We start from the raw sequence: 27,356 nt of genomic DNA, 5'->3' as shown, positions 1-27,356 counted from the left end.
ACAGAAAGAGCAGAGATTTGTCCTTTCAAAGAACTTGCGGATAAACCTATATCTAAACCATCCTGAAGAAACTGTAAAATTCTCGGAATTCTAAAAGAATGCCAAGAAAAATGATGAGAAAGACACCAAGAAATATAAGTCTTCCAGACTCTATAATATATCTCTCTAGATACAGATTTACGAGCCTGTAACATAGTATTAATCACAGAGTCAGAGAAACCTCTTTGACCAAGAATCAAGCGTTCAATCTCCATACCTTTAAATTTAAGGATTTGAGATCCTGATGGAAAAAAGGACCTTGCGACAGAAGGTCTGGTCTTAGCGGAAGAGTCCACGGATGGCAAGAGGCCATCCGGACAAGATCCGCATACCAAAACCTGTGAGGCCATGCCGGAGCAACCAGCAGAACAAACAAGCATTCCTTCAGAATCTTGGAGATTACTCTTGGAAGAAGAACTAGAGGCGGAAAGATATAGGCAGGATGATACTTCCAAGGAAGTGATAATGCATCCACTGCTTCCGCCTGAGGATCCCGGTATCTGGACAGATACCTGGGAAGTTTCTTGTTTAGATGAGACTCCATCAGATCTATTTCTGGAAGCTCCCACATTTGAACAATCTGAAGAAATACCTCTGGGTGAAGAGACCATTCGCCCGGATGCAACGTTTGGCGACTGAGATAATCCGCTTCCCAATTGTCTATACCTGGGATATGAACCGCAGAGATTAGACAGGAGCTGGATTCCGCCCAAACCAGAATTCGAGATACTTCTTTCATAGCCAGAGGACTGTGAGTCCCTCCTTGATGATTGATGTATGCCACAGTTGTGACATTGTCTGTCTGAAAACAAATGAACGATTCTCTCTTCAGAAGAGGCCAAGACTGAAGAGCTCTGAAAATTGCACGGAGTTCCAAAATATTGATTGGTAATCTCACCTCCTGAGATTCCCAAACTCCTTGTGCCGTCAGAGATCCCCACACAGCTCCCCATCCTGTAAGACTTGCATCTGTTGAAATTACAGTCCAGGTCGGAAGAACAAAAGAAGCCCCCTGAATTAAACGATGGTGATCTGTCCACCACGTTAGAGAGTGTCGTACAATCGGTTTTAAAGATATTAATTGAGATATCTTTGTGTAATCCCTGCACCATTGATTCAGCATACAGAGCTGAAGAGGTTGCATGTGAAAACGAGCAAAGGGGATCGCGTCCGATGCAGCAGTCATAAGACCTAGAATTTCCATGCATAAGGCTACCGAAGGGAATGATTGTGACTGAAGGTTTCGACAAGCTGAAATCAATTTTAGACGTCTCTTGTCTGTCAAAGACAGAGTCATGGACACTGAATCTATCTGGAAACCCAGAAAGGTTACCCTTGTCTGAGGAATCAATTAACTTTTTAGTGAATTGATCCTCCAACCATGATCTTGAAGAAACAACACAAGTCGATTCGTATGAGATTCTGCTAAATGTAAAGACTGAGCAAGTACCAAGATATCGTCCAAATAAGGAAATACCACAATACCCTGTTCTCTGATTACAGACAGAAGGGCACCGAGAAGCTTTGTAAAAATTCTTGGAGCTGTAGCTAGGCCAAACGGCAGAGCCACAAACTGGTAATGCTTGTCCAGAAAAGAGAATCTCAGGAACTGATAATGATCTGGATGAATCTGAATATGCAGATATGCATCCTGTTAAACTATTGTGGACATATAATGCCCTTGCTGAACAAAAGGCAAGATAGTCCTTACAGTTACCATTTTGAACGTTGGTATCCTTACATAACGATTCAATATTTTTAGATCCAGAACTGGTCTGAAGGAATTCTCCTTCTTTGGTACAATGAAGAGATGCGAATAAAACCCCAGCCCCTGTTCCAGAACTGGAACTGGCATAATTACTCCAGCCAACTCTAGATCTGAAACACATTTCAGAAATGCTTGAGCTTTCACTGGATTTACTGGGACACGGGAAAGAAAAAATCTCTTTGCAGGAGGTCTTATCTTGAAACCAATTCTGTACCCTTCTGAAACAATGTTCTGAATCCAAAGATTGTGAACAGAATTGATCCAAATTTCTTTGAAAAAACGTAACCTGCCCCCTACCAGCTGAGCTGGAATGAGGGCCGCACCTTCATGTGGACTTAGAAGCTGGCTTTGCTTTTCTAGAAGGCTTGGATTTATTCCAGACTGGAGATGGTTTCCAAACTGAAACTGCTCCTGAGGATGAAGGATCAGGTTTTTGTTCTTTGTTGAAACGAAAGGAACGAAAACGATTATTAGCCCTGTTTTTACCTTTAGATTTTTTATCCTGTGGTAAAAAAGTTCCTTTCCCACCAGTAACAGTTGAGATAATAGAATCCAACTGAGAACCAAATAATTTGTTACCCTGGAAAGAAATGGAAAGTAGAGTCGATTTAGAAGACATATCAGCATTCCAAGTTTTAAGCCATAAAGCTCTTCTAGCTAAAATAGCTAGAGACATAAACCTGACATCAACTCTGATAATATCAAAAATGGCATCACAGATAAAATTATTAGCATGTTGAAGAAGAATAATAATATTATGAGAATCATGATCTGTTACTTGTTGCGCTAAAGTTTCCAACCAAAAAGTTGAAGCTGCAGCAACATCAGCCAATGATATAGCAGGTCTAAGAAGATTACCTGAACATAGATAAGCTTTTCTTAGAAAGGATTCAATTTTCCTATCTAAAGGATCCTTAAACGAAGTACCATCTGACGTAGGAATAGTAGTACGTTTAGCAAGGGTAGAAATAGCCCCATCAACTTTAGGGATTTTGTCCCAAAATTCTAATCTGTCAGACGGCACAGGATATAATTGCTTAAAACGTTTAGAAGGGGTAAATGAATTACCCAAATTATTCCATTCTCTGGAAATTACTTCAGAAATAGCACCAGGAACAGGAAAAACTTCTGGAATAACCACAGGAGATTTAAAGACCTTATCTAAACGTTTAGATTTAGTATCAAGAGGACCAGAATCCTCAATTTCTAATGCAATTAGGACTTCTTTAAGTAAAGAACGAATAAATTCTATTTTAAATAAATATGAAGATTTATCAGCATCAACCTCTGAGACAGAATCCTCTGAACCAGAAGAGTCATTAGAATCAGAATGATGATGTTCATTTAAAAATTCATCTGTATAAAGAGAAGTTTTAAAAGATTTTTTATGTTTACTAGAAGGAGGAATAACAGACATAGCCTTCTTGATGGATTCAGAAACAAAATCTCTTATGTTATCAGGAACATTCTGAACATTAGATGTTGATGGAACTGCAACAGGTAATGGTACATTACTAAAGGAAATATTATCTGCATTAACAAGTTTGTCATGACAATTAATACAAACAACAGCTGGAGGAACAGCTACCAAAAGTTTACAGCAGATACACTTAGCTTTGGTAGTTCCAGCACCAGACAGCGATTTTACTGAAGTATCTTCTGACTCAGATGCAACGTGAGACATCTTGCAATATGTAAGAGAAAAAACAACATATAAAGAAAAATTGATCAAATTCCTTAAATGACAGTTTCAGGAATGGGAAAAAATGCCAAGGAACAAGCTTCTAGCAACCAGAAGCAAAGAAAAATGAGACTTAAATAATGTGGAGACAAAAGCGACGCCCATATTTTTTTAGCGCCAAATAAGACACCCACATTATTTGGCGCCTAAATGCTTTTGGCGCCAAAAATGACGCCACGTCCGGAACGCCAACATTTTTGGCGCAAAAGAACGTCAAAAATGACGCAACTTCCGGCGACACATATGACGCCGGAAACAGAAAAGATTTTTTGCGCCAAAAAAGTCCGCGCCAAGAATGACGCAATAAAATGAAGCATTTTCAGCCCCCGCGAGCCTAACAGCCCACAGGGAAAAAAGTCAAATTTTTAAGGTAAGAAAAATAATTGATTCAAGTGCATTATCCCAAATATGAAACTGACTGTCTGAAAATAAGGAATGTTGAACATCCTGAGTCAAGGCAAATAAATGTTTGAATACATATATTTAGAACTTTATTAAAAAAGTGCCCAACCATAGCTTAGAGTGTCACAGAAAATAAGACTTACTTACCCCAGGACACTCATCTACATGTTTGTATATCGTCGATCTGAAAAGGGAGGTAAGAGATGAATCTCTACGACCGATAACAGAGAACCTATGAAATAGACCCCGTAGAAGGAGATCATTGAATTCAAACAGGCAATACTCTCCTCACATCCCTCTGACATTCACTGCACGCTGAGAGGAAAACCGGGCTCCAACCTGCTGCGGAGCGCATATCAACGTAGAATCTAGCACAAACTCCATAGGAGGCAAAGTTTGTAAAACTGATTTGTGGGTGTGGTGAGGGGTGTATTTGTAGGCATTTTGAGGTTTGGGAAACTTTGCCCCTCCTGGTAGGAATGTATATCCCATACGTCACTAGCTCATGGACTCTTGCTAATTACATGAAAGAAATGGAATGCTCAACTTTGTTAGAGCTTTTAATATTTGTACTACTGGCAAGTGAATGATGTGTATTAAGCCCTCGCAAAGGAGCTGAAGAAGTACTGCTAGTTCTGAGCAGAGGCAATTGCGCAATCCTTCCAGTCACTGGCTATATTTGTCCTTTGCAGGTTTACACTATCAAACTTTAAGGAAACGAATGGTTAAATTCATATAAAATGGGGCCTTACCTCTTCTAACTTCTTTTATGTTTAGGAGGAGAAACTCAGGCCTACATACAGACCCATTATGCTCCTGGTACACATTCAACAATAAGCATAACACAGTTACCCAGCAAATACTATTATGCCTGCACCACCAAATTGTTTGAATAAGGAGAATAGGAAGAGTACACTCAGTGTCAGCCAGTCCATAAATCCATTGTAAAAAACTCAGGAATAATTCTCTTATACTAGAGTGTCTGTATGGTTGGGCAACTTGGAAAGGTCAATGACAGTGGGCCGTCAATGGTCAGGGGGTGATACAACCCTTACAGGCCCATACATTTTTACTACCATACCTAAGCTAAGCATGTTATGACAGAATACGGACTCAATATGGTTAAATAAGAAAGAACAGATGATATGAGGCACAGCAAAAAGACAAGTGAGACCAGACCACATGCACAACAAAAAAACAATAGTTCCAAGATGGAAAAGACCTACAACCCACATTACTAACTAGTTGGGAAAATAAATGGAAAGATAATATTAGTATGTACAGCTAAAGGGAAAGTTTCCAAGACTATTTAAAGCTGCTCTGTTCTCCACAGAAAATGTTGCCAGCCGAGTAAGTAGCAGGGTGGGGGCAGTGTAATATTTTCTATTATTAAATCATTTTCATCTATCCAAAACAAATTAATTGCATAATTTAATATAAATGTATTAAATGATAATTTGTGCAATTCCATTTTTTTTTATATATATAAGCTACTAGCTTTATAATGGCTAACATTTTAATCGGGTGGTCTGTAAAATCAGCCGGGTGGTGCACTCCCTAAAAAGATCTACTTCAAGGCGACACTTCCAACTAGTAATGAATTTTCAACAACCTACCAATTTGCTTTTGTTGGAAACTAAACATAGGGAAGCCCTTATGCTAATTTCTATGCCCTTGAATGCCGCCTCTTATCTGAGGGCATTTTGACAGTTTTTCAAAGCTAGACAGGGCCATTTCATGTGTGCTACATAGATAAGTGTGCTCACTCCCGTGGAGTTACTTATGAGTTAGCACCGAGTGACTAAAATGCAAGTCTGTCAAAATAAAAGAAATAATGGGGGCAGTCTGCAGAGGCTTAGATACAAGGTAATCAGAGAGGTAAAAGGTATATTAATATAACAGTGTTGGTTATGCACAACTGGGGAATGGGTAATAAAGGGATTATCTATCTTTTTAAACAAATATTCTGGAGTAGATTGTCCCTTTAAATTGGAAAAAAAACACCTGCTACAGAGCATAATGTAAGAAATAGATACATTTGACAAATTAGGTGTCTGATCAAAAAGGTTTTTTTTTTTTTTTTTTAACCCCTTAACGACCGAGGACATGCAGGGTACGTCCTCAAAAAAAAGGCAGTTAATGCCTGAGAACGTACCCTGCACGTCCTCGGTTTGGAAAGCAGCTGGAAGCGATCCTGCTCGCTTCCAGCTGCTTTCCGGTTATTGCAGTGATGCCTCGATATGGAGGCATCCTGCAATAACTTTTTTAAGCCATCCGGTGCAGAGAGAGCCACTCTGTGGCCCTCTCTGCACCGGAGATCGGTGGCTCCCTGCGTTGGTGGGTGGGAGCCGGACCGGGAGGCGGGTGGCGGCCATCGATGGCCCTGGATATCTGCAGGGGGGGCGGGATCGTGGGCGGGGATGAGCGGGGGCACGCGGGGGTGCGCATGGACGCGCGCGCGTGCACGGGAGGGCGAGGGCGGGCGCGTGCACGGGGAGGGAGCGGGTGGGAACCGCTACACTACAGAAAATAACTTAAAAAAAAGTTTGTAAATGCCTTTTTATAAAAAAAAAATAAAGATCAGCAAGGTGGTGGGTGTTTGTCTGTGTGGGGGGGGAAGCTACACTACAGAAAAAATCCAAATAAATATAAAAAAACCACTTTTTTTTGCAAACTGGGTACTGGCAGACAGCTGCCAGTACCCAAGATGGCCCCCAATGAGGCAGAGGGGATGGTCAGAGAGTGGTTTTGGGGGGGATCAGGGAGGTTGGGGGCTAAGGGGGGGATCCTACACCCTAGCATATGTAAATATGCTAAAAAAATGTTTTTATTTTTTTTAAAAAAACCCTTTTATTTTAGTACTGGCAGACTTTCTGCCAGTACTTAAGATGGCGGGGACAATTGTGGGGTGGGGGAGGGAAGGGAGCTGTTTGGGAGGGATCAGGGGGTGGGATGTGTCGGGTGGGAGGCTGATCTCTACACTAAAGCTAAAATTAACCCTGCAAGCTCCCTACAAACTCCCTAATTAACCCCTTCACTGCTAGCCATAATACACGTGTGAGGCGCAGCAGGATTTAGCGGCCTTCTAATTACCAGAAAGCAACGCCAAAGTCATATATGTCTGCTATTTCTGAACAAAGGGGATCCCAGACAAGTATTTACAACCATTTGTGCCATAATTGCACAAGCTGTTTGTAAATTATTTCAGTGAGAAACCTAAAATTGTGAAAAATTTAACTTTTTTTTCAATTTGATCGCATTTGGCGGTGAAATGGTGGCATGAAATATACCAAAATGTGCCTAGATCAATACTTGGGGTTGTCTACTATACTACACTAAAGCTAAAATTAACCCTACAAGCTCCCTAAAAGCTCCCTAATTAACCCCTTAACTGCTGGGCATAATACACTTGTGGTGCGCAGCGGCATTTAGCGGCCTTCTAATTACCAAAAAGCAACGCCAAAGCCATATATGTCTGCAATTTCTGAACAAAGGGGATCCCAGAGAAGAATTTACAACCATTTATGCCATAATTGCACAAGTTGTTTGTAAATAATTTCAGTGAGAAACCAAAAGTTTGTGAAAAAATTTGTGAAAAAGTGAACGATTTTTTGTATTTGATCGCATTTGGCGGTGAAATGGTGGTATGAAATATACCAAAATTGGCCTAGATCAATACTTTGGGATGTCTACTAAAAAAAAATATATACATGTCAAGGGATATTCAGGGATTCCTGAAAGATATTAGTGTTCTAATGTAACTAGCGCTAATTTTGGAAAAAAGTGGTTTGGAAATAGCAAAGTGCTACTTGTATTTATGGCCCTATAACTTGCAAAAAAAGCAAAGAACATGTAAACATTGGGTATTTCTAGACTCAGGACAAAATTTTGAAACTATTTAGCATGGGTGTTTTTTGGTGGTTGTAGATATGTAACAGATTTTGGGGGTCAAAGTTAGAAAAAGTGTGTTTTTTTCAATTTTTCCTCATATTTTATATTTTTTTTATAGTAAATTATAAGATATGATGAAAATAATGGTATCTTTAGAAAGTCCATTTAGTGGCGAGAAAAACAGTATATAATATGTGTGGGTACAGTAAATGAGTAAGAAGAAAATTACAGCTAAACACAAACACCGCAAAAATGAAAAAATAGCCTTGGTCCCAAACGGACAGAAAATGGAAAAGTGCTGTGGTCATTAAGGGGTTAAAGTCCATCAATCTAGTCAACTTCTCAAAAGCACTTTTTCTAAAATTGCATTCACCTTAAAAGCAATTAATACTGCATTTAAAAAATATAGAACAATAAAAAATAAAATATGGAATTTTTAAATATCTATCATATCAACATTTATTTCACCCAAAATATTAAGGAAAAAAAAACTAATTTAAAGTTATCATATGATTTGTTTTTAATTAATATTATATTTTGTTTGTATCATACAATTTTAAATTACAGTGAAATTAAAAAAAATAAAAAGTTGTAACAAAAATGCAATACCTTCCACAACCCTGAATGTATTCATGCTTTGTCCCCAAATAAGTACTTCAGCTTATGTGGTTCTTATTATATATCCACCCACTACTAAGGATTAGCTGGATGAATGCCTGGCTAATGCCACCAACATAATAGTACGCACAATAACAGCAACCTTAAGAGACAGGTAGGATGTTTTTATTTGAATTAATACAAAGGTAAAATCACTATGTTTTCAGTTTCAGCAGCAATACTTGTATCAAAGCAAATGTGAAAAACATACTTTGATAAAAACTATTTAAAAAAAAATGTTCCCAGTGATTAAAGACATACTTTGAAAAGACTGTGGTAATTTACTACACATTTTCATGAAAACGCTTGACATAATAACTAAAAGTACTGAAAATAAAGGCTATGCATTTTTACAGCGGTCAAACACTTAAAGGGACATGAAACCCAAATGTTTTCTTTCGTGATTTAAAAAGAACATGCAATTTTAAACACCTTTCTAATGTACTTCTATTATCTAATTTGCTTTATTCTCTTAATAGCCTTTGCTGAAATGCATATCTAGATAGGCTCAGTAGCTGCTGATTGGTGGCTGCACATAGAGGGCCTTGTGTGATTGGCTCACCCCTGTGCATTGCTATTTCTTCAACAAAGGATATCTAAAGAATGAAGCAAATTATATAATAGAAGTATATTTGAATGGTGTCTAAAATTGTATTCTCCACCTGAATCATGAAATAATTTTTGGGGGTTTAGTGTCCCTTTAAAAGCACAATAAACTCAACGTTTAAATCTCCATGTAACACATTTAAGTAAAATAAAACATTGCAATATACTTCTCATTGGCTATTTTGCATGTTTTTGATATAAAATACCTTTGAAAAGTGTGTTTGTTCTACTTTCTTCCAGAAAGACTGGAGCGTCTCCAGCATACTTAATTCTACATAGTGATTGGTTGGCTTACACTTGTCCCTAATTGGCCACATCAAAGGAGCCAAGAACATAGATTCCACTAAGGGGTGTTTTCCCAGACCATTCTTTGTTAACAAAATCATGTAAATTGTGCTAATAAAAATAGTTATTTTAAAAAAATTGTAATGCAGTGCATTATTGCTTATACAGTATATGCTATGAGCAAATGTGTGGATTATTGTATTAAAATCAAAAACATATTAAAGTAGATCTGCTTTTAGATTTTATTCAGTTCTGTGTCAATCTAGACAAAGCATCTTTATTTTATCCTTAGTTACTGAACAGAAGAGAAAAAACATTTTGGATGTCGCAATTAATAATCTGAAAAGGGATAAATATTTAACAGACAAAAAGAGTGTGAATAGAGACAAACAAAAGTTTGCTTTGTTAATGCACTATACTTTTTATTCCCCTGAAGAGCATAGATCACAATGTCTCTCATTATCTGTCAGCAGTTACAGCCAATGCCGATTTAAGATGTCTTGTTATTGCCTGTGAATAGATTTCACTGGAAGGCTGGGAACGGAAAGCAATGTCTAACAAATGAGATTTCTATTAACTTCCAAGCTCATTTACTTTCCATAGAAGTTAATTTAATATTAATTGGCTATCTAATTTGGAGAAAAAAAACTTTAATAAACATAATTTGTACATTTTGTGAGAACATTCAATATTCACAAGAGTACTTTCCAAATCCTTTAATGTATGATACTTCAGTTAAGATAATAAAAGTGTTAATCAGAATAGTCATACATTGGCATGCTTCTCCCACAGTTCAATACCAAGAAAATTCCTCCATGAAGTCATCCTAGTAAGGGGATTTGAATAACTGCAATTATTTAGACAAATACTTTTTGTCATGCTAGTTAGACGTTTTGTTTTAATGGAATCTATCAGCTCATTACCCGGATCTCACTTTGAGATCTTTGAGATCTTAGAAAAGAGTAAAATGGATTTGAGTTGTTCATTTTCTGAAGTCACCATTCATTTTTTCCCATAAGTGCAGACATTTTGGAGCTGTAATGGCCAAGATGTGTCCCAGAACCTAAAACAGCCCCTAGCTTTTCCCACCAATAAATAAATGTACAATTTTTACCTCTGTTAAACAAACATTTCCTATATTACCTCACAAAAAACTCCCTTCTCAACTATTTTTCTCACAAATTTTTCCTTTTGTTTCACAGAAACACTGTGTATTTAAAGGGACATGTTATGTTAATTCTAAATTACTTGAACATCTTTATGTAAAAAAAAAAAAGTTATTTTGTATCAAAATGTCTTTAGCTCATCACTGTAAGTGCTCTGTAAGCAGTGATCCTTCAGGTACTCTCTTTTTTTTTAATGGTCATCTGCGTGATGAAATAAACAGCAACATGAGTGCTGAATTCACCCTTTTACTGTGATCTTGTGGGCTTTCACTGTACTCTCACAATAGTTTATAGTAAACTTTTTTTAATCTGGGGAGGGAAATAAAGTGACTGTGCGCCAGATTAACGCTCCCTTGCAAGACCTAGAACTTGCATCATGATTGGATTCTTAAAGTCCCTTTACAAATGGATGTGGCTACTTGGGATATTTTGAGGTAAAACATTTTTTTTACACACAGACGTCCATGTGATATTTTCTAGTTAGCTTTATACACTTAGCCACAGATATAATTACTCAGTTCTAGGTTTACCAGTATTTTTAAGGTTTATTTTAAAATAAGTAATATAAATTACATTTACAAACAAGCCTTGTCATGGTAAATATTTTCTAAAAGCAAAGTAATTTTAAAGGGACATAAAACCCAAATTTTTATTTCATAATTCATTTAGAGCACTGGTTTTTAAACTTATACTCAGACCTCCCTAAAAGGCCACATTTTGAGGATATCTGAAAAGTAGCACAGGTGAAATAATAATGTTATTAGTAAACATATTTTTTTTTACCTGCTCTCATCAAAGGTAATTCTGAAAACCTGGCCTGTTGGGGAGGTTTGAGGACATATTTGAAAATAAGTGATTTAGAGTATATATATATGGGTAAACAATGTACTTAATTCTCTTGGTATCCTTGAAGGAGCAGAAATGCAATACAGTGAGCTAGCTGAACACATCAGTAAGCCAATCACAAGAGGCATATATGTGCAGTTACTTAGCAGCTAGCTCCCTGCTCCTGAACCTTCCTATGTATGCATTCCAACAAAGATACCAAGAGAACAAAGCAAATTAGATACAAGAAATAAATTGTAAAGTTTTTAAAAATTGTATGCTCTATCTGAAAGAAAAAAATTGGGTTTTGTGTCCTTTTAAAAGCTTTAGTTTTTGGGAATTGTTTTATAATTATAATCATGCATTAATACAGATTGCATTTTTCCTCAACAAAAATGGCGACCAAGTTAAGAAAAAATAGACATAGAAGAAATAAGATAAGGTGTTTCAAACCCAAGAAATTACATTGACCCCAAATTGTCTATACATTCCGTCCCCCAACAAACCCAATCCCAAATAAATAACACAAACACCAGAGTTGGGGTAAAAAAGGCCGCAGCATATTTTATTATTATTAACAACATAAATAACTTTTCTTTAAAACTTAAATCCATAAAACCAAGGCTTGCCCTACCAAATAAATATTTTCCGTGCCTGCACCCATAAGGCACGCCTCCCCATGAAAATCACCTCTCCTGCCTATCCCAACAGGAGGTACCATGAACCCCAACCATGGCGTAAGCCATCACCCAGGGCAAGCACCCCGCCCCTGCTGCGACAACCATATACACTAAACAATGTGCACACGTTTACCCTTTAAAAAAAATTTTTTTTATATAAATTATTTATTTATAATAAACTTTTTTTTTTTTTTTTTTAACAAAGAAGAAAAAAAAATAAAAAACAGGGAGGGAGGGTGGGCACTGAAGCCCTTCTTCTCCCGCTCAGGTAAGTGACTGAAAAAGAGCGCGAATCCACTGTACACCAACGAATTTAAAAACTTTGCCTCCAGCCACGCCCCCTTGACCTTAAGCTGAACTCCATTCAGCCAATAGGGGTCAATTACCCCTACCTTCATTTTGGCGTTCGGGGTTCTGCTTTCTCATTGTTTTGAATTTTTTTTCTTTTTTTTTTTTTTCTGGCAATATAGTAAACTTTTTCCATGGGAAAAAATATTTTAACCCTTTCCCTACCGGGACTTTCTGAGAAGAACTTGCCCAAAATACCGGAGAATTTTTAGCATTTTTGCTATCACTCCATTTAAACAGAAATAGAGCCTTGTTTTTTCTATTTACCTGTCAAAACTATATATATGTTTTTTTAAGTAGACAACACAAGGTATTTATCTAGGGCCATTTTGGTATATTTCATGCCCAAATTTCACTGCCAAACAAAAAATTGTTAACTTTTTCACAAACTTTGGGTTTCTCACTGAAATTATTTACATTATTTACATAGCACAAATGATTATAAACGCTTCTCTGGAATGCCACTATCTGCAGCTGCCCACCACATGTCTATTATTCCAAGCAGTGAAGGGGTTAATCAGGTAGCTTGTAAGGTTAATTTTAGCTTTAGTGTAGAAATTACCCTCCCACCTGACACCTCCCACCCCTGACCCTTACCTGATCCCTCCCAAATAGCTCTCTTCCCTCTTCCAGCCCCCACCATCTTAGGTACTGGCAGACAGTCTGCCAATATTACGCCTAGATTTAGAGTTCTGCGTTAGCCGTCAAAACCAGCGTTAGGGGCTCCTAACGATGGTTTTGGGCTACCGCTGGTATTTAGAGTCGTGTAGGTAAGGGTCTAACGCTCACTTTCCAGCCGCGACTTTTCCATACCGCAGATCCCCTTACGCCATTTGCATATCCTATCTTTTCAATGGGATCTTTCTAACGCCGGTATTTAGAGTCTTGGCTGAAGTGAGCGTTAGAAATCGAACGACAAAACTCCAGCCGCAGAGAAAAGCCAGGAGTTAAGAGCTTTCTGGGCTAACGCCGGTTCATAAAGCTCTTAACTAATATGCTCTAAAGTACACTAACACCCATAAACTACCTATGTACCCCTAAACCGAGGCCCCCCACATCGCCGCCACTATAATAACATTTTTTAACCCCTATTCTGCCGACCGCACACCGCCGCAACCTACATTATCCCTATGTACCCCTAATCTGCTGCCCCTAACACCGCCGATCCCTATATTATATTTATTAACCCCTAATCTGCCGCCCCCAATGTCGCCGCCACCTACCTACAATTATTAACCCCTAATCTGCCGACCGGACCTCACCGCTACTATAATAAAGTTATTAACCCCTAAAGCCAAGTCTAACCCTAACACTAACACCCCCCTAAGTTAAATATAATTTTTTTCTAACAAAATAAATTAACTCTTATTAAATAAATTATTCCTATTTAAATCTAAATACTTACCTGTAAAATAAACCCTAATATAGCTACAATATAAATTATAATTATATTGTAGCTATTTTAGGATTAATATTTATTTTACAGGCAACTTTGTATTTATTTTAACCAGGTACAATAGCTATTAAATAGTTAATAACTATTTAATAGCTACCTAGTTAAAATAATTACAAAATTACCTGTAAAATAAATCCTAACCTAAGTTACAATTAAACCTAACACTACACTATCAATAAATAAATTAAATAAAATACCTACAATTATCTACAATTAAACCTAACACTACACTATCAATAAATTAATTACATACAAATACCTACAAATAAATACAATTAAATTAACTAACTAAAGTACAAAAAATAAAAAAAAACTAAGTTACAAAAAATAAAAAAATAATTTACAAACATTATAAAAATATTACAACAATTTTAAGCTAATTACACCTACTCTAAGCCCCCTAATAAAATAACAAAGCCCCCCAAAATAAAAAAATGCCCTACCCTATTCTAAAATAAAAATAGAAAAGCTTTTTTACCTTACCAGCCCTTAAAAGGGCCTTTTGCGGGGCATGCCCCAAAGAATTCTGCTCTTTTGCCTGTAAAAAACAACAACATACAATACCCCCCCCAACATTACAACCCACCACCCACATACCCCTAATCTAACCCAAACCCCCCTTAAATAAACCTAACACTAAGCCCCTGAAGATCTTCCTACCTTGTCTTCACCACGCCGGGTATCAACGATCCGTCCAGAGGAGGCTCCGAAGTCTTTATCCAAGCCCAAGCGGGGGCTGAAGAGGTCCATCATCCGGCTGAAGTCTTGATCCAAGCGGGGGCTGAAGAGATCCATCATCCGGTTGAAGTCTTGATCCAAGCGGGGGCTGAAGAGATCCATCATCCGGCTGAAGTCTTCTATCAAGCGGCATCTTATATCTTCTTAATTCCGGATCCATCTTCATCCCGCCGACGCGGAACATTCATCCTGGCCGACGACTTCCCGATGAATGACGGTTCCTTTAAGGGACGTCATCCAAGATGGTGTCCCTCAAATTCCGATTGGCTGATAGGATTCTATCAGCCAATCGGAATTAAGGTAGGAAAATTCTGATTGGCTGATGGAATCAGCCAATCAGATTCAAGTTCAATCGGATTGGCTGATCCAATCAGCCAATCAGATTGAGCTCGCATTCTATTGGCTGTTCCAATCAGATTGGCAGATTAGGGGTACATAGGGATAATGTAGGTTGCGGCGGTGTACGGAGCGGCAGATTAGGGGTTAATAGTATAATGCAGGGGTCAGCGATAGCGGGGGCGGCAGATTAGGCGTTAATAAGTGTAAGGTTAGGGGTGTTTAGACTTGGGGTACATGTTAGGGTGTTTGGTGCAGACTTGGGAAGTGTTTCCCCATAGGAAACAATGGGGCTGCGTTAGGAGCTGAACGCTGCTTTTTTGCAGGTGTTAGGTTTTTTTTTAAGCTCAAACGGCCCCATTGTTTCCTATGGGGGAATCATGCACGAGCACGTTTTTGAAGCTGGTCGCGTCCGTAAGCACAGCTGGTATTTAGAGTTGTAGTGGCGGTAAATATGCCTGTACGCTTCCTTTTTGGAGCCTAACGCAGCCATTCTGTGAACTCTAAATAACAGCGGTATTTAATAGGTGCGGGGGGAAAAAAGCACGCATAGCTAACGCACCCCTTTGGCCGCAGAACTCTAAATCTAGCCGTTAAGTTTTAATGCAATTTTTTTCAAAAATAATTAAGTATTTTTTTTTATTTTCTGCAATGTAGGATCCCCCTTAACCTGCAACCTCCCTGAGCCCTCACAAAAAACTCTCTACCCCCCCCCCCCCACAACTGTGTCTGCCATCTTAGAAACTGGTAGCTATCTGCCAGTACCTATAAAATGTAATTCTTGAATTTTTTCCCCCATTATTTTTTTATTTTATTTTATGCAGTGTAGTGGTCCCCCCACCTCCCGCAATCATTACTTAGGGACCACCCACACCATTTTTTTTGTAGTGTTGCCCCCTTCCCTCCCTCTCCCTTTACTTTTTATTTTCCACAGTGTAAGGCCCTCCCACACCCTTCGCTGCTGGAATGCCCACCTGTCTCCCGGATTCTCTCCCATATCTCCCGCCGGCACCAGCATGTGATCGTTACAGACAGTGACACACACAGTGTCACCGTCTGTATTGATTTGGTATCTGCCTTGGAACCAGAGCACCTATCGCGCAATGGTTCCATATGCGGGCAGAAGCCTGGAGCTCAGGAACTCCAGCTCTGTTATAACTTTACACACACATTGTGCAGTACAATAAGCAAAGTACTGCACTAAAACATATATACATCACATTGAGCTAAGGGGTTAGCATCTTAAAGGGACACTGAACCCAAATTTTTTCTTTTGTGATTCAGATAGAGCAGCAATTTTAAGCAACTTTTTAATTTACTCCTATTATCAAATTTTCTTCATTCTCCTGGTATCTTTATTTGAAAAGCAAGAATGTAAGTTTAGATGTCAGCCCATTTTTGGTGAACAACTTGGGTTATTCTTGCTGATTGGTGGATAAATTCACCCACTAATAAACAAGTGCTGTCCAGGTCTGAACCAAAAATTGGCTGGCTCCTTAGCTTAGATGCCTTCTTTTTCAAATAAAGATAGCAAAAGAACAAAGAAAAATAATAATAGGAGTAAATTAGAAAGTTGCTTATAATTGCATGCTCTATCTGAATCGCGAAAGAAAACATTTGGGTTCAGTGTCCCTTAAAGAGAGAGTGCTCTTTTGGATGCATAGTCCTTTAGACACCAAGGTCATTTTTTTATGTATAGTATATATCACCAATTAAAGGAACAATAAACCCAACTTTTTTCTATCATTATTCAGATAAATCATACCATTTTAAACAACTTTCTAATTTACTTCTATTAACTAATTTTCTTAATTCTCTTGATATGCTTTGTTAAAGGAACAGCAACGCACAGCTGAGAGCTAGCTGAACACATCTGGTGAGCCAATGAAAAAGGGCATATATGTGAAGCCACCAATGAGCAACTAGCTCCCAGCAGTGCACTGCTGCGCCTGAAACTACCTAGGTATGCTTTTTAACACGAGATACTAATAAAAGAAAGCAAATTAGATAAGAGAAATAAATTAGAATGTTGTTTAACTCATTACCCTGTATGTCGCTGGTTAGTAAGGGTTTTTCGGCCCATAATAGAATGAGTCTCGTCGGCAAAGGCAAGACCATAATAGAGCAAGTCTCACCAGCAAAGGCAAGGCCATAACAGCAAGAGTCTCGCCGGCAAAGGCAAGACCATAATAGCACCTCTCTTGCCAGCAAAGGCAAGGCCATAATAGCATGGGTCTTGCCGCTGGCTCTTTCATATACGTAGCAGAACATTTTGAGTTCCTTTTTAACTTACTTTATAATGCACAAAACAATCAGTCAATATGACAGCTTAATACGATTAGTATAGATAATAACTGCATTTTTTTTTAAACTAAACACCCTGAAAAACAAACTACATAAATAAAGTACTTATTAAGAATATCAATACTCACGTTGACCCCACTGACCACTGCTTGGATTTAAATAGTTTGGGTATAGACCTTGTGGTTTATCCAGTCTGTTCAACACTTTTCGAATGTTCGTGACCTAAAACAAGAATAAATCTTTATCAACTAAAAACGTTTAAGGTTTTAAAAATATCAGATATACAGTTTTATTTTTTGCACATAACCAACAATAGTAACAGATATCTACATACTTATATAGTTAATAAACAGAACATAGCCTGTGTCTGCTTATAATGTAAAGTCCTAATTAGACATTTATAATTTAGACAGAACATACAATTTTAAACAACTTTCCAATTTACTTCTATTATTTAATTTGCTTCCTTCTCTTGTTATCCTTTGCTGAAAGCTCAGGAGCAGCAAAGAACCTAGGTTCTAGCTGCCCGATTGGTCGCTGCATATAAATACTGATTGTCATTGGCTCATCCATGTGTCCAGTTAGAAACCAGTAGAGCATTGCTGCTCCTTCAACAAATGATACCAAGAGAATGAAGCAAATTTGATAATAGAAGTAAACTGGAAAGTTGTTTAAAATTGTGTGTTCTACTTAAATCATTAAAGACAATTTTTTGGTTTCATGTATCTAAGTTGTACGAGACAGCTTTTTTTTTATTCACACTCTGTTTTTTCTGAAGCATATCAAAATATAAATTATCATTTAAATATTTAAAACTCTGCCATTCTGTACTTTTAACTTCCCCACCTGTGGGAGATTTTGTGTGTGACTTCATCAATGACATCACACTGACATAAATTACATCAGTCATTTTATCATAAGAAGAATCAGTTATTTTATGCAAATAACTGAAAAGAAATCAACAAAATAATGTATCAATTTCCTATAACACTTTATCACAATATCTTATCATAGACCTAGAAAACGTGTATAAAAATTCTTGCTTTAATTGAACAGTAAATAAATTGTAATTTTTACATTAACTAATAACTTTTAATTGTCTGTATCAGTCTGAATTTTTTTAATACTCTATACTAATACCAAACCAACTTTTCAATCATAATAACAGATTAATGAAATACTGTACCTTTTAATACTTGTTTAACTTTAAAAATGTATAAAAATGTAAAACCAATCAGCCAAACTAATACATTTAAATTCAATGAACGTTAAACTCAAAACTGAATCCTCTCATAAAGGACTAGATTACAAGTGGTGCGCTAATTTATCACGTGTCCGTAAACTGGAAAATTCACACATTTACGGCGCAAGATAGAAAAACATAATTTATGTAAGAACTTACCTGATAAATTCATTTCTTTCATATTAGCAAGAGTCCATGAGCTAGTGACGTATGGGATATACATTCCTACCAGGAGGGGCAAAGTTTCCCAAACCTCAAAATGCCTACAAATACACCCCTCACCACACCCACAATTCAGTTTAACGAATAGCCAAGAAGTGGGGTGATAAAAAAGTGCGAAAGCATATAAAATAAGGAATTGGAATAATTGTGCTTTATACAAAATCATAACCACCACAAAAAAAGGGCGGGCCTCATGGACTCTTGCTAATATGAAAGAAATGAATTTATCAGGTAAGTTCTTACATAAATTATGTTTTCTTTCATGTAATTAGCAAGAGTCCATGAGCTAGTGACGTATGGGATAATGACTACCCAAGATGTGGATCTTTCCACACAAGAGTCACTAGAGAGGGAGGGATAAAATAAAGACAGCCAATTCCTGCTGAAAATAATCCACACCCAAAATAAAGTTTAACGAAAAACATAAGCAGAAGATTCAAACTGAAACCGCTGCCTGAAGTACTTTTCTACCAAAAACTGCTTCAGAAGAAGAAAATACATCAAAATGATTGAATTTAGTAAAAGTATGCAAAGAGGACCAAGTTGCTGCTTTGCAGATCTGGTCAACCGAAGCTTCATTCCTAAACGCCCAGGAAGTAGATACTGACCTAGTAGAATGAGCTGTAATTCTCTGAGGCGGAATTTTACCCGACTCAACATAGGCAAGATGAATTAAAGATTTCAACCAAGATGCCAAAGAAATGGCAGAAGCTTTCTGGCCTTTCCTAGAACCGGAAAAGATAACAAATAGACTAGAAGTCTTACGGAAAGATTTCGTAGCTTCAACATAATATTTCAAAGCTCTAACAACATCCAAAGAATGCAACGATTTCTCCTTAGAATTCTTAGGATTAGGACATAATGAAGGAACCACAATTTCTCTACTAATGTTGTTGGAATTCACAACTTTAGGTAAAAATTCAAAAGAAGTTCGCAACACCGCCTTATCCTGATGAAAAATCAGAAAAGGAGACTCACAAGAAAGAGCAGATAATTCAGAAACTCTTCTAGCAGAAGAGATGGCCAAAAGGAACAAAACTTTCCAAGAAAGTAATTTAATGTCCAATGAATGCATAGGTTCAAACGGAGGAGCTTGAAGAGCTCCCAGAACCAAATTCAAACTCCAAGGAGGAGAAATTGACTTAATGACAGGTTTTATACGAACCAAAGCTTGTACAAAACAATGAATATCAGGAAGAATAGCAATCTTTCTGTGAAAAAGAACAGAAAGAGCAGAGATTTGTCCTTTCAAAGAACTTGCGGACAAACCCTTATCTAAACCATCCTGAAGAAACTGTAAAATTCTCGGTATTCTAAAAGAATGCCAAGAAAAATGATGAGAAAGACACCAAGAAATATAAGTCTTCCAGACTCTATAATATATCTCTCGAGATACAGATTTACGAGCCTGTAACATAGTATTAATCACGGAGTCAGAGAAACCTCTTTGACCAAGAATCAAGCGTTCAATCTCCATACCTTTAAATTTAAGGATTTCAGATCCTGATGGAAAAAAGGGCCTTGTGACAGAAGGTCTGGTCTTAACGGAAGAGTCCACGGTTGGCAAGAGGCCATCCGGACAAGATCCGCATACCAAAACCTGTGAGGCCATGCCGGAGCTACCAGCAGAACAAACGAGCATTCCTTCAGAATCTTGGAGATTACTCTTGGAAGAAGAACTAGAGGCGGAAAGATATAGGCAGGATGATACTTCCAAGGAAGTGATAATGCATCCACTGCCTCCGCCTGAGGATCCCGGGATCTGGACAGATACCTGGGAAGTTTCTTGTTTAGATGGGACGCCATCAGATCTATTTCTGGAAGTTCCCACATTTGAACAATCTGAAGAAATACCTCTGGGTGAAGAGACCATTCGCCCGGATGCAACGTTTGGCGACTGAGATAATCCGCTTCCCAATTGTCTACACCTGGGATATGAACCGCAGAGATTAGACAGGAGCTGGATTCCGCCCAAACCAAGATTCGAGATACTTCTTTCATAGCCAGAGGACTGTGAGTCCCTCCTTGATGATTGATGTATGCCACAGTTGTGACATTGTCTGTCTGAAAACAAATGAACGATTCTCTCTTCAGAAGAGGCCAAAACTGAAGAGCTCTGAAAATTGCACGGAGTTCCAAAATATTGATCGGTAATCTCACCTCCTGAGATTCCCAAACTCCTTGTGCCGTCAGAGATCCCCACACAGCTCCCCAACCTGTGAGACTTGCATCTGTTGAAATTACAGTCCAGGTCGGAAGCACAAAAGAAGCCCCCTGAATTAAACGATGGTGATCTGTCCACCATGTTAGAGAGTGTCGAACAATCGGTTTTAAAGATATTAATTGAGATATCTTCGTGTAATCCTTGCACCATTGCTTCAGCATACAGAGCTGAAGAGGTCGCATGTGAAAACGAGCAAAGGGGATCGCGTCCGATGCAGCAGTCATAAGACCTAGAATTTCCATGCATAAGGCTACCGAAGGGAATGATTGTGACTGAAGGTTTCGACAAGCTGTAATCAACTTTAGACGTCTCTTGTCTGTTAAAGACAGAGTCATGGACACTGAATCCATCTGGAAACCCAGAAAGGTTACCCTTGTCTGAGGAATCAAAGAACTTTTTGGTAAATTGATCCTCCAACCATGATCTTGAAGAAACAACACAAGTCGATTCGTATGAGATTCTGCTAAATGTAAAGACTGAGCAAGTACCAAGATATCGTCCAAATAAGGAAATACCACAATACCCTGTTCTCTGATTACAGACAGCAGGGCACCGAGAACCTTTGTAAAAATTCTTGGAGCTGTAGCTAGGCCAAACGGCAGAGCCACAAATTGGTAATGCTTGTCCAGAAACGAGAATCTCAGGAACTGATAATGATCTGGATGAATCGGAATATGCAGATATGCATCCTGTAAATCTATCGTGGACATATAATTCCCTTGCTGAACAAAAGGTAAGATAGTCCTTACAGTTACCATCTTGAACGTTGGTATCCTTACATAACGATTCAATATTTTTAGATCCAGAACTGGTCTGAAAGAATTCTCCTTCTTTGGTACAATGAAGAGATTTGAATAAAACCCCATCCCCTGTTCCGGAACTGGAACTGGCATAATTACTCCAGTCAACTCTAGATCTGAAACACATTTCAGAAATGCTTGAGCTTTTACTGGATTTACTGGGACACGGGAAAGAAAAAATCTCTTTGCAGGAGGTCTCAACTTGAAACCAATTCTGTACCCTTCTGAAACAATGCTCTGAATCCAAAGATTGTGAACAGAATTGATCCAAATTTCCTTGAAAAAACGTAACCTGCCCCCTACCAGCTGAGCTGGAATGAGGGCCGCACCTTCATGTGGACTTAGAAGCAGGCTTTGCCTTTCTAGCTGGCTTGGATTTATTCCAGACTGGAGATGGTCTCCAAACTGAAACTGCTCCTGAGGATGAAGGATCAGGCTTTTGTTCTTTGTTGAAACGAAAGGAACGAAAACGATTATTAGCCCTGTTTTTACCTTTAGATTTTTTATCCTGTGGTAAAAAAGTTCCTTTCCCACCAGTAACAGTTGAAATAATGGAATCCAACTGAGAACCAAATAATTTGTTACCCTGGAAAGAAATGGAAAGTAAAGTTGATTTAGAAGCCATATCAGCATTCCAAGTTTTAAGCCATAAAGCTCTTCTAGCTAAAATAGCTAGAGACATAAACCTAACATCAACTCTGATAATATCAAAAATGGCATCACAGATAAAATTATTAGCATGCTGAAGAAGAATAATAATATCATGAGAATCACGATGTGTTACTTGTTGCGCTAAAGTTTCCAACCAAAAAGTTGAAGCTGCAGCAACATCAGCCAAAGATATAGCAGGTCTAAGAAGATTACCTGAACACAGATAAGCTTTTCTTAGAAAGGACTCAATTTTCCTATCTAGAGGATCCTTAAACGAAGTACCATCTGACGTAGGAATAGTAGTACGTTTAGCAAGGGTAGAAATAGCCCCATCAACTTTAGGGATCTTGTCCCAAAATTCTAATCTGTCAGACGGCACAGGATATAATTGCTTAAAACGTTTAGAAGGAGTAAATTAATTACCCAAATTATCCCATTCTTTGGAAATTACTGCAGAAATAGCATTAGGAACAGGAAAAACTTCTGGAATAACCACAGGAGCTTTAAATACCTTATCTAAACGTTTAGAATTAGTATCAAGAGGACCAGAATCCTCTATTTCTAAAGCAATTAGAACTTCTTTAAGTAAAGAACGAATACATTCCATTTTAAATAAATATGAAGATTTATCAGCATCAACCTCAGAGACAGAATCCTCTGAACCAGAGGAGTCATCAGAATCAGAATGATGATGTTCATTTAAAAATTCATCTGTAGGGAGAGAAGTTTTAAAAGATTTTTTACGTTTACTAGAAGGAGAAATAACAGACATAGCCTTCTTTATGGATTCAGAAACAAAATCTCTTATATTATCAGGAACATTCTGCACCTTAGATGTTGAGGGAACTGCAACAGGCAATGGTACTTTACTAAAGGAAATATTATCTGCTTTAACAAGTTTGTCATGACAATCAATACAAACAACAGCTGGAGAAATAGCTACCAAAAGTTTACAGCAGATACACTTAGCTTTGGTAGATTCAGCACTTGACAGCGATTTTCCTGTAGTATCTTCTGGCTCAGATGCAACGTGAGACATCTTGCAATATGTAAGAGAAAAAACAACATATAAAGCAAAATTGATCAAATTCCTTAAATGACAGTTTCAGGAATGGGAAAAAATGCCAAAGAACAAGCTTCTAGCAACCAGAAGCAATAAAAAATGAGACTTAAATAATGTGGAGACAAAAGTGACGCCCATATTTTTTCGCGCCAAATAAGACGCCCACATTATTTGGCGCCTAAATGCTTTTTGGCGCCAAAAATGACGCCACATCCGGAACGCCGACATTTTTGGCGCGAAATAACGTCAAAGAATGACGCAACTTCCGGCGACACGTATGACGCCGGAAACGGAAATAGAATTTTTGCGCCAAAAAAGTCCGCGCCAAGAATGACGCAATAAAATGAAGCATTTTCAGCCCCCGCGAGCCTAACAGCCCACAGGGAAAAAGTCAAATTTTAAGGTAAGAAAAAAATGGTCAAATCAAAATGCATTATCCCAAATATGAAACTGACTGTCTGAAAATAAGGAAAGTTGAACATTCTGAGTCAAGGCAAATAAATGTTTGAATACATATATTTAGAACTTTATAAACAAAGTGCCCAACCATAGCTTGGAGTGTCACAGAAAATAAGACTTACTTACCCCAGGACACTCATCTACATATAGCAGATAGCCAAACCAGTACTGAAACGAGAATCAGCAGAGGTAATGGTATATATAAGAGTATATCGTCGATCTGAAAAGGGAGGTAAGAGATGAATCTCTACGACCGATAACAGAGAACCTATGAAATAGACCCCTTAGAAGGAGATCACTGCATTCAAATAGGCAATACTCTCCTCACATCCCTCTGACATTCACTGCACGCTGAGAGGAAAACCGGGCTCCAACTTGCTGCGGAGCGCATATCAACGTAGAATCTAGCACAAACTTACTTCACCACCTCCATCGGAGGCAAAGTTTGTAAAACTGAATTGTGGGTGTGGTGAGGGGTGTATTTGTAGGCATTTTGAGGTTTGGGAAACTTTGCCCCTCCTGGTAGGAATGTATATCCCATACGTCACTAGCTCATGGACTCTTGCTAATTACATGAAAGAAACTAGCCATTACAAGTGGCTGGTTATTGCTACCCCAAGCTCACGGTAGCAGTTTGAGCTTTGAAAATTAACTGGAGATCAGATCTCAATATGCCCCAATTGCCCCCAAAATACAGTGTGAGGTTCCTTATTACAATAAAAAAATTGTAGCATCTTTAATTTTTTTTTAAATAAATGTACGAAACAGTTTTTTAGTGGTTAAAGTTAGGGGATGTGGGGTGTTAGGGAAAAAAACAGCACTGAAAAGAGCCTTTACATTATGGTCTATGTGGAACTGTGTGTTCCCTGTAAATATATATGTATATACACGCATATATATATGTGTGTTAATATGTGTATATACACATAAGCAATAAATATATATGTTTATTTTCATATACATCGGCATGAGAACAAGGCTCTCATTGGAGCCTATGGAAGCTCGCTCTCGTGAGTGCAAAGCTTCCGTGCAATGTGAACGCGAGGTCACGTTCACATTGCACCCAACTTGTAATACTAGCATACATTTGCGTGTGTGGGTATTACAGAGTGAAACGCAAATATCGTGCTTGCATAAGCGATATTTTGCATTCCACTCGTAATATGTCCCAAAATGTTTCATCATGAAAAAACAAAAAAACAAACATTGCAATATATGATTTATTTTGTTTTTACAAACGTCTAACAATTGTGTAGGTGCTTGATATGCCTATTTTAATAAAACAGTGTTGAGTCAGCTGCACTTGCCTATTAATGTGAAATCCCTTTCTCTTTGTTTAAGCAGACTAGGAATCTTATTGTATAAAGATTTTAAGTACAGAAAACAAATGTAAACTGGTAAATTGCAAATACATTTTGTAATTAATTTTCACACCAGCTTTTCTATTCTCCCCCCCCCCTAGATTTTTTTAAATGCTTAAAAGTACTAATTAATATACCTTATGTGACCCATTATCACCTTTACTGACCTAGCTACATGCTACACAGCGAGCTCTAACTGGACACATTTAATGTTTATAACATTAAAATTAGTATTATCATACTTTGTAATAACTTATTTCTGCCTTATACTGGACCGCCCTATTATACCTTCCCTCCTCCCTTCTGGTCACTGGAAATAGCGCCGTCTCCCCTCTGGGTGCGAGACAGCTCTATTAATTACACAATCCCCCATAAAAAGACAGGGTACGTCTCTGGTCCTTAAGCATATTTTATATAATTAAGAGCAAAAAAACCTATATGACCACCTTACAAGTTAGCAAATACTTCTCATATAAATTCCATAATAAATTAAAAAAAAACAGAATTTATGCTTACCTGATAAATTACTTTCTCCAACGGTGTCCGGTCCACGGCGTCATCCTTACTTGTGGGATATTCTCTTCCCCAACAGGAAATGGCAAAGAGCCCAGCAAAGCTGGTCATATGATCCCTCCTAGGCTCCGCCTACCCCAGTCATTCGACCGACGTACAGGAGGAAATATGCATAGGAGAAATCACATGATACCGTGGTGACTGTAGCTAGAGAAAATAATTCATCAGACCTGATTAAAAAAACCAGGGCGGGCCGTGGACCGGACACAACGTTGGAGAAAGTAATTTATCAGGTAAGCATTAATTCTGTTTTCTCCAACATAGATGTGTCCGGTCCACGGCGTCATCCTTACTTGTGGGAACCAATACCAAAGCTTTAGGACACGGATGAAGGGAGGGAGCAAATCAGGTCACCTAAATGGAAGGCACCACGGCTTGCAAAACCTTTCTCCCAAAAATAGCCTCTGAAGAAGCAAAAGTATCAAATTTGTAAAATTTGGCAAAAGTGTGCAGTGAAGACCAAGTCGCTGCCTTACATATCTGGTCAACAGAAGCCTCGTTCTTGAAGGCCCATGTGGAAGCCACAGCCCTAGTGGAGTGAGCTGTGATTCTTTCAGGAGGCTGCCGTCCGGCAGTCTCATAAGCCAATCGGATAATGCTTTTAAGCCAAAAAGAAAGAGAGGTAGAAGTTGCTTTTTGACCTCTCCTTTTACCGGAATAAACAACAAACAAAGAAGATGTTTGTCTGAAATCTTTAGTGGCCTCTAAATAGAATTTTAGAGCACGGACTACGTCCAAATTGTGTAACAAACGTTCCTTCTTTGAAACTGGATTCGGACACAAAGAAGGTACAACTATCTCCTGGTTAATATTCTTGTTGGAAACAACTTTCGGAAGAAAACCAGGCTTAGTACGCAAAACCACCTTATCTGCATGGAACACCAGATAGGGCGGAGAACACTGCAGAGCAGATAACTCAGAAACTCTTCTAGCAGAAGAAATTGCAACCAAAAACAAAACTTTCCAAGATAATAACTTAATATCTACGGAATGTAAGGGTTCAAACGGAACCCCTTGAAGAACTGAAAGAACTAGATTAAGACTCCAGGGAGGAGTCAAAGGTCTGTAAACAGGCTTGATTCTAACCAGAGCCTGGACAAACGCTTGAACGTCTGGCACAGCTGCCAGCCTTTTGTGAAGTAAAACAGATAACGCAGAGATCTGTCCCTTCAGAGAACTTGCAGATAATCCTTTCTCCAAACCTTCTTGTAGAAAGGATAGAATCTTAGGAATTTTTATCTTGTTCCATGGGAATCCTTTAGATTCACACCAACAGATATATTTTTTCCATATCTTATGGTAAATTTTTCTAGTTACAGGCTTTCTAGCCTGAATCAGAGTATCTATTACAGAATCTGAAAACCCACGCTTTGATAAAATCAAGCGTTCAATCTCCAAGCAGTCAGTTGGAGGGAAACCAGATTCGGATGTTCGAATGGACCTTGAACAAGAAGCTCCTGTCTCAAAGGTAGCTTCCATGGTGGAGCCGATGACATATTCACCAGGTCTGCATACCAA

General features: G+C 38.2%; 1 protein-coding gene across 1 annotated transcript in view; it reads right to left on the bottom strand.

The window, feature by feature from the left end:
- The window catches only part of MAN1A1 (mannosidase alpha class 1A member 1), a 692,509-nt gene that overhangs the window by 113,208 nt on the left and 551,945 nt on the right, over positions 1–27,356 (bottom strand). Inside the window, exon 7 of the mRNA XM_053710788.1 lies at positions 17,371–17,464. Within this exon, the coding sequence (XP_053566763.1) occupies positions 17,371–17,464 (94 nt within the window). The remainder of the gene's footprint in view (positions 1–17,370; positions 17,465–27,356) is intronic.

The sequence above is a fragment of the Bombina bombina genome, chromosome 4 (assembly GCF_027579735.1).
Source record: "Bombina bombina isolate aBomBom1 chromosome 4, aBomBom1.pri, whole genome shotgun sequence".
NCBI lineage: Eukaryota > Metazoa > Chordata > Amphibia > Anura > Bombinatoridae > Bombina > Bombina bombina.
The sequence above is the reverse complement of the archived record's forward strand: the minus strand, read 5'-3'. Positions and strand labels throughout refer to the sequence as shown.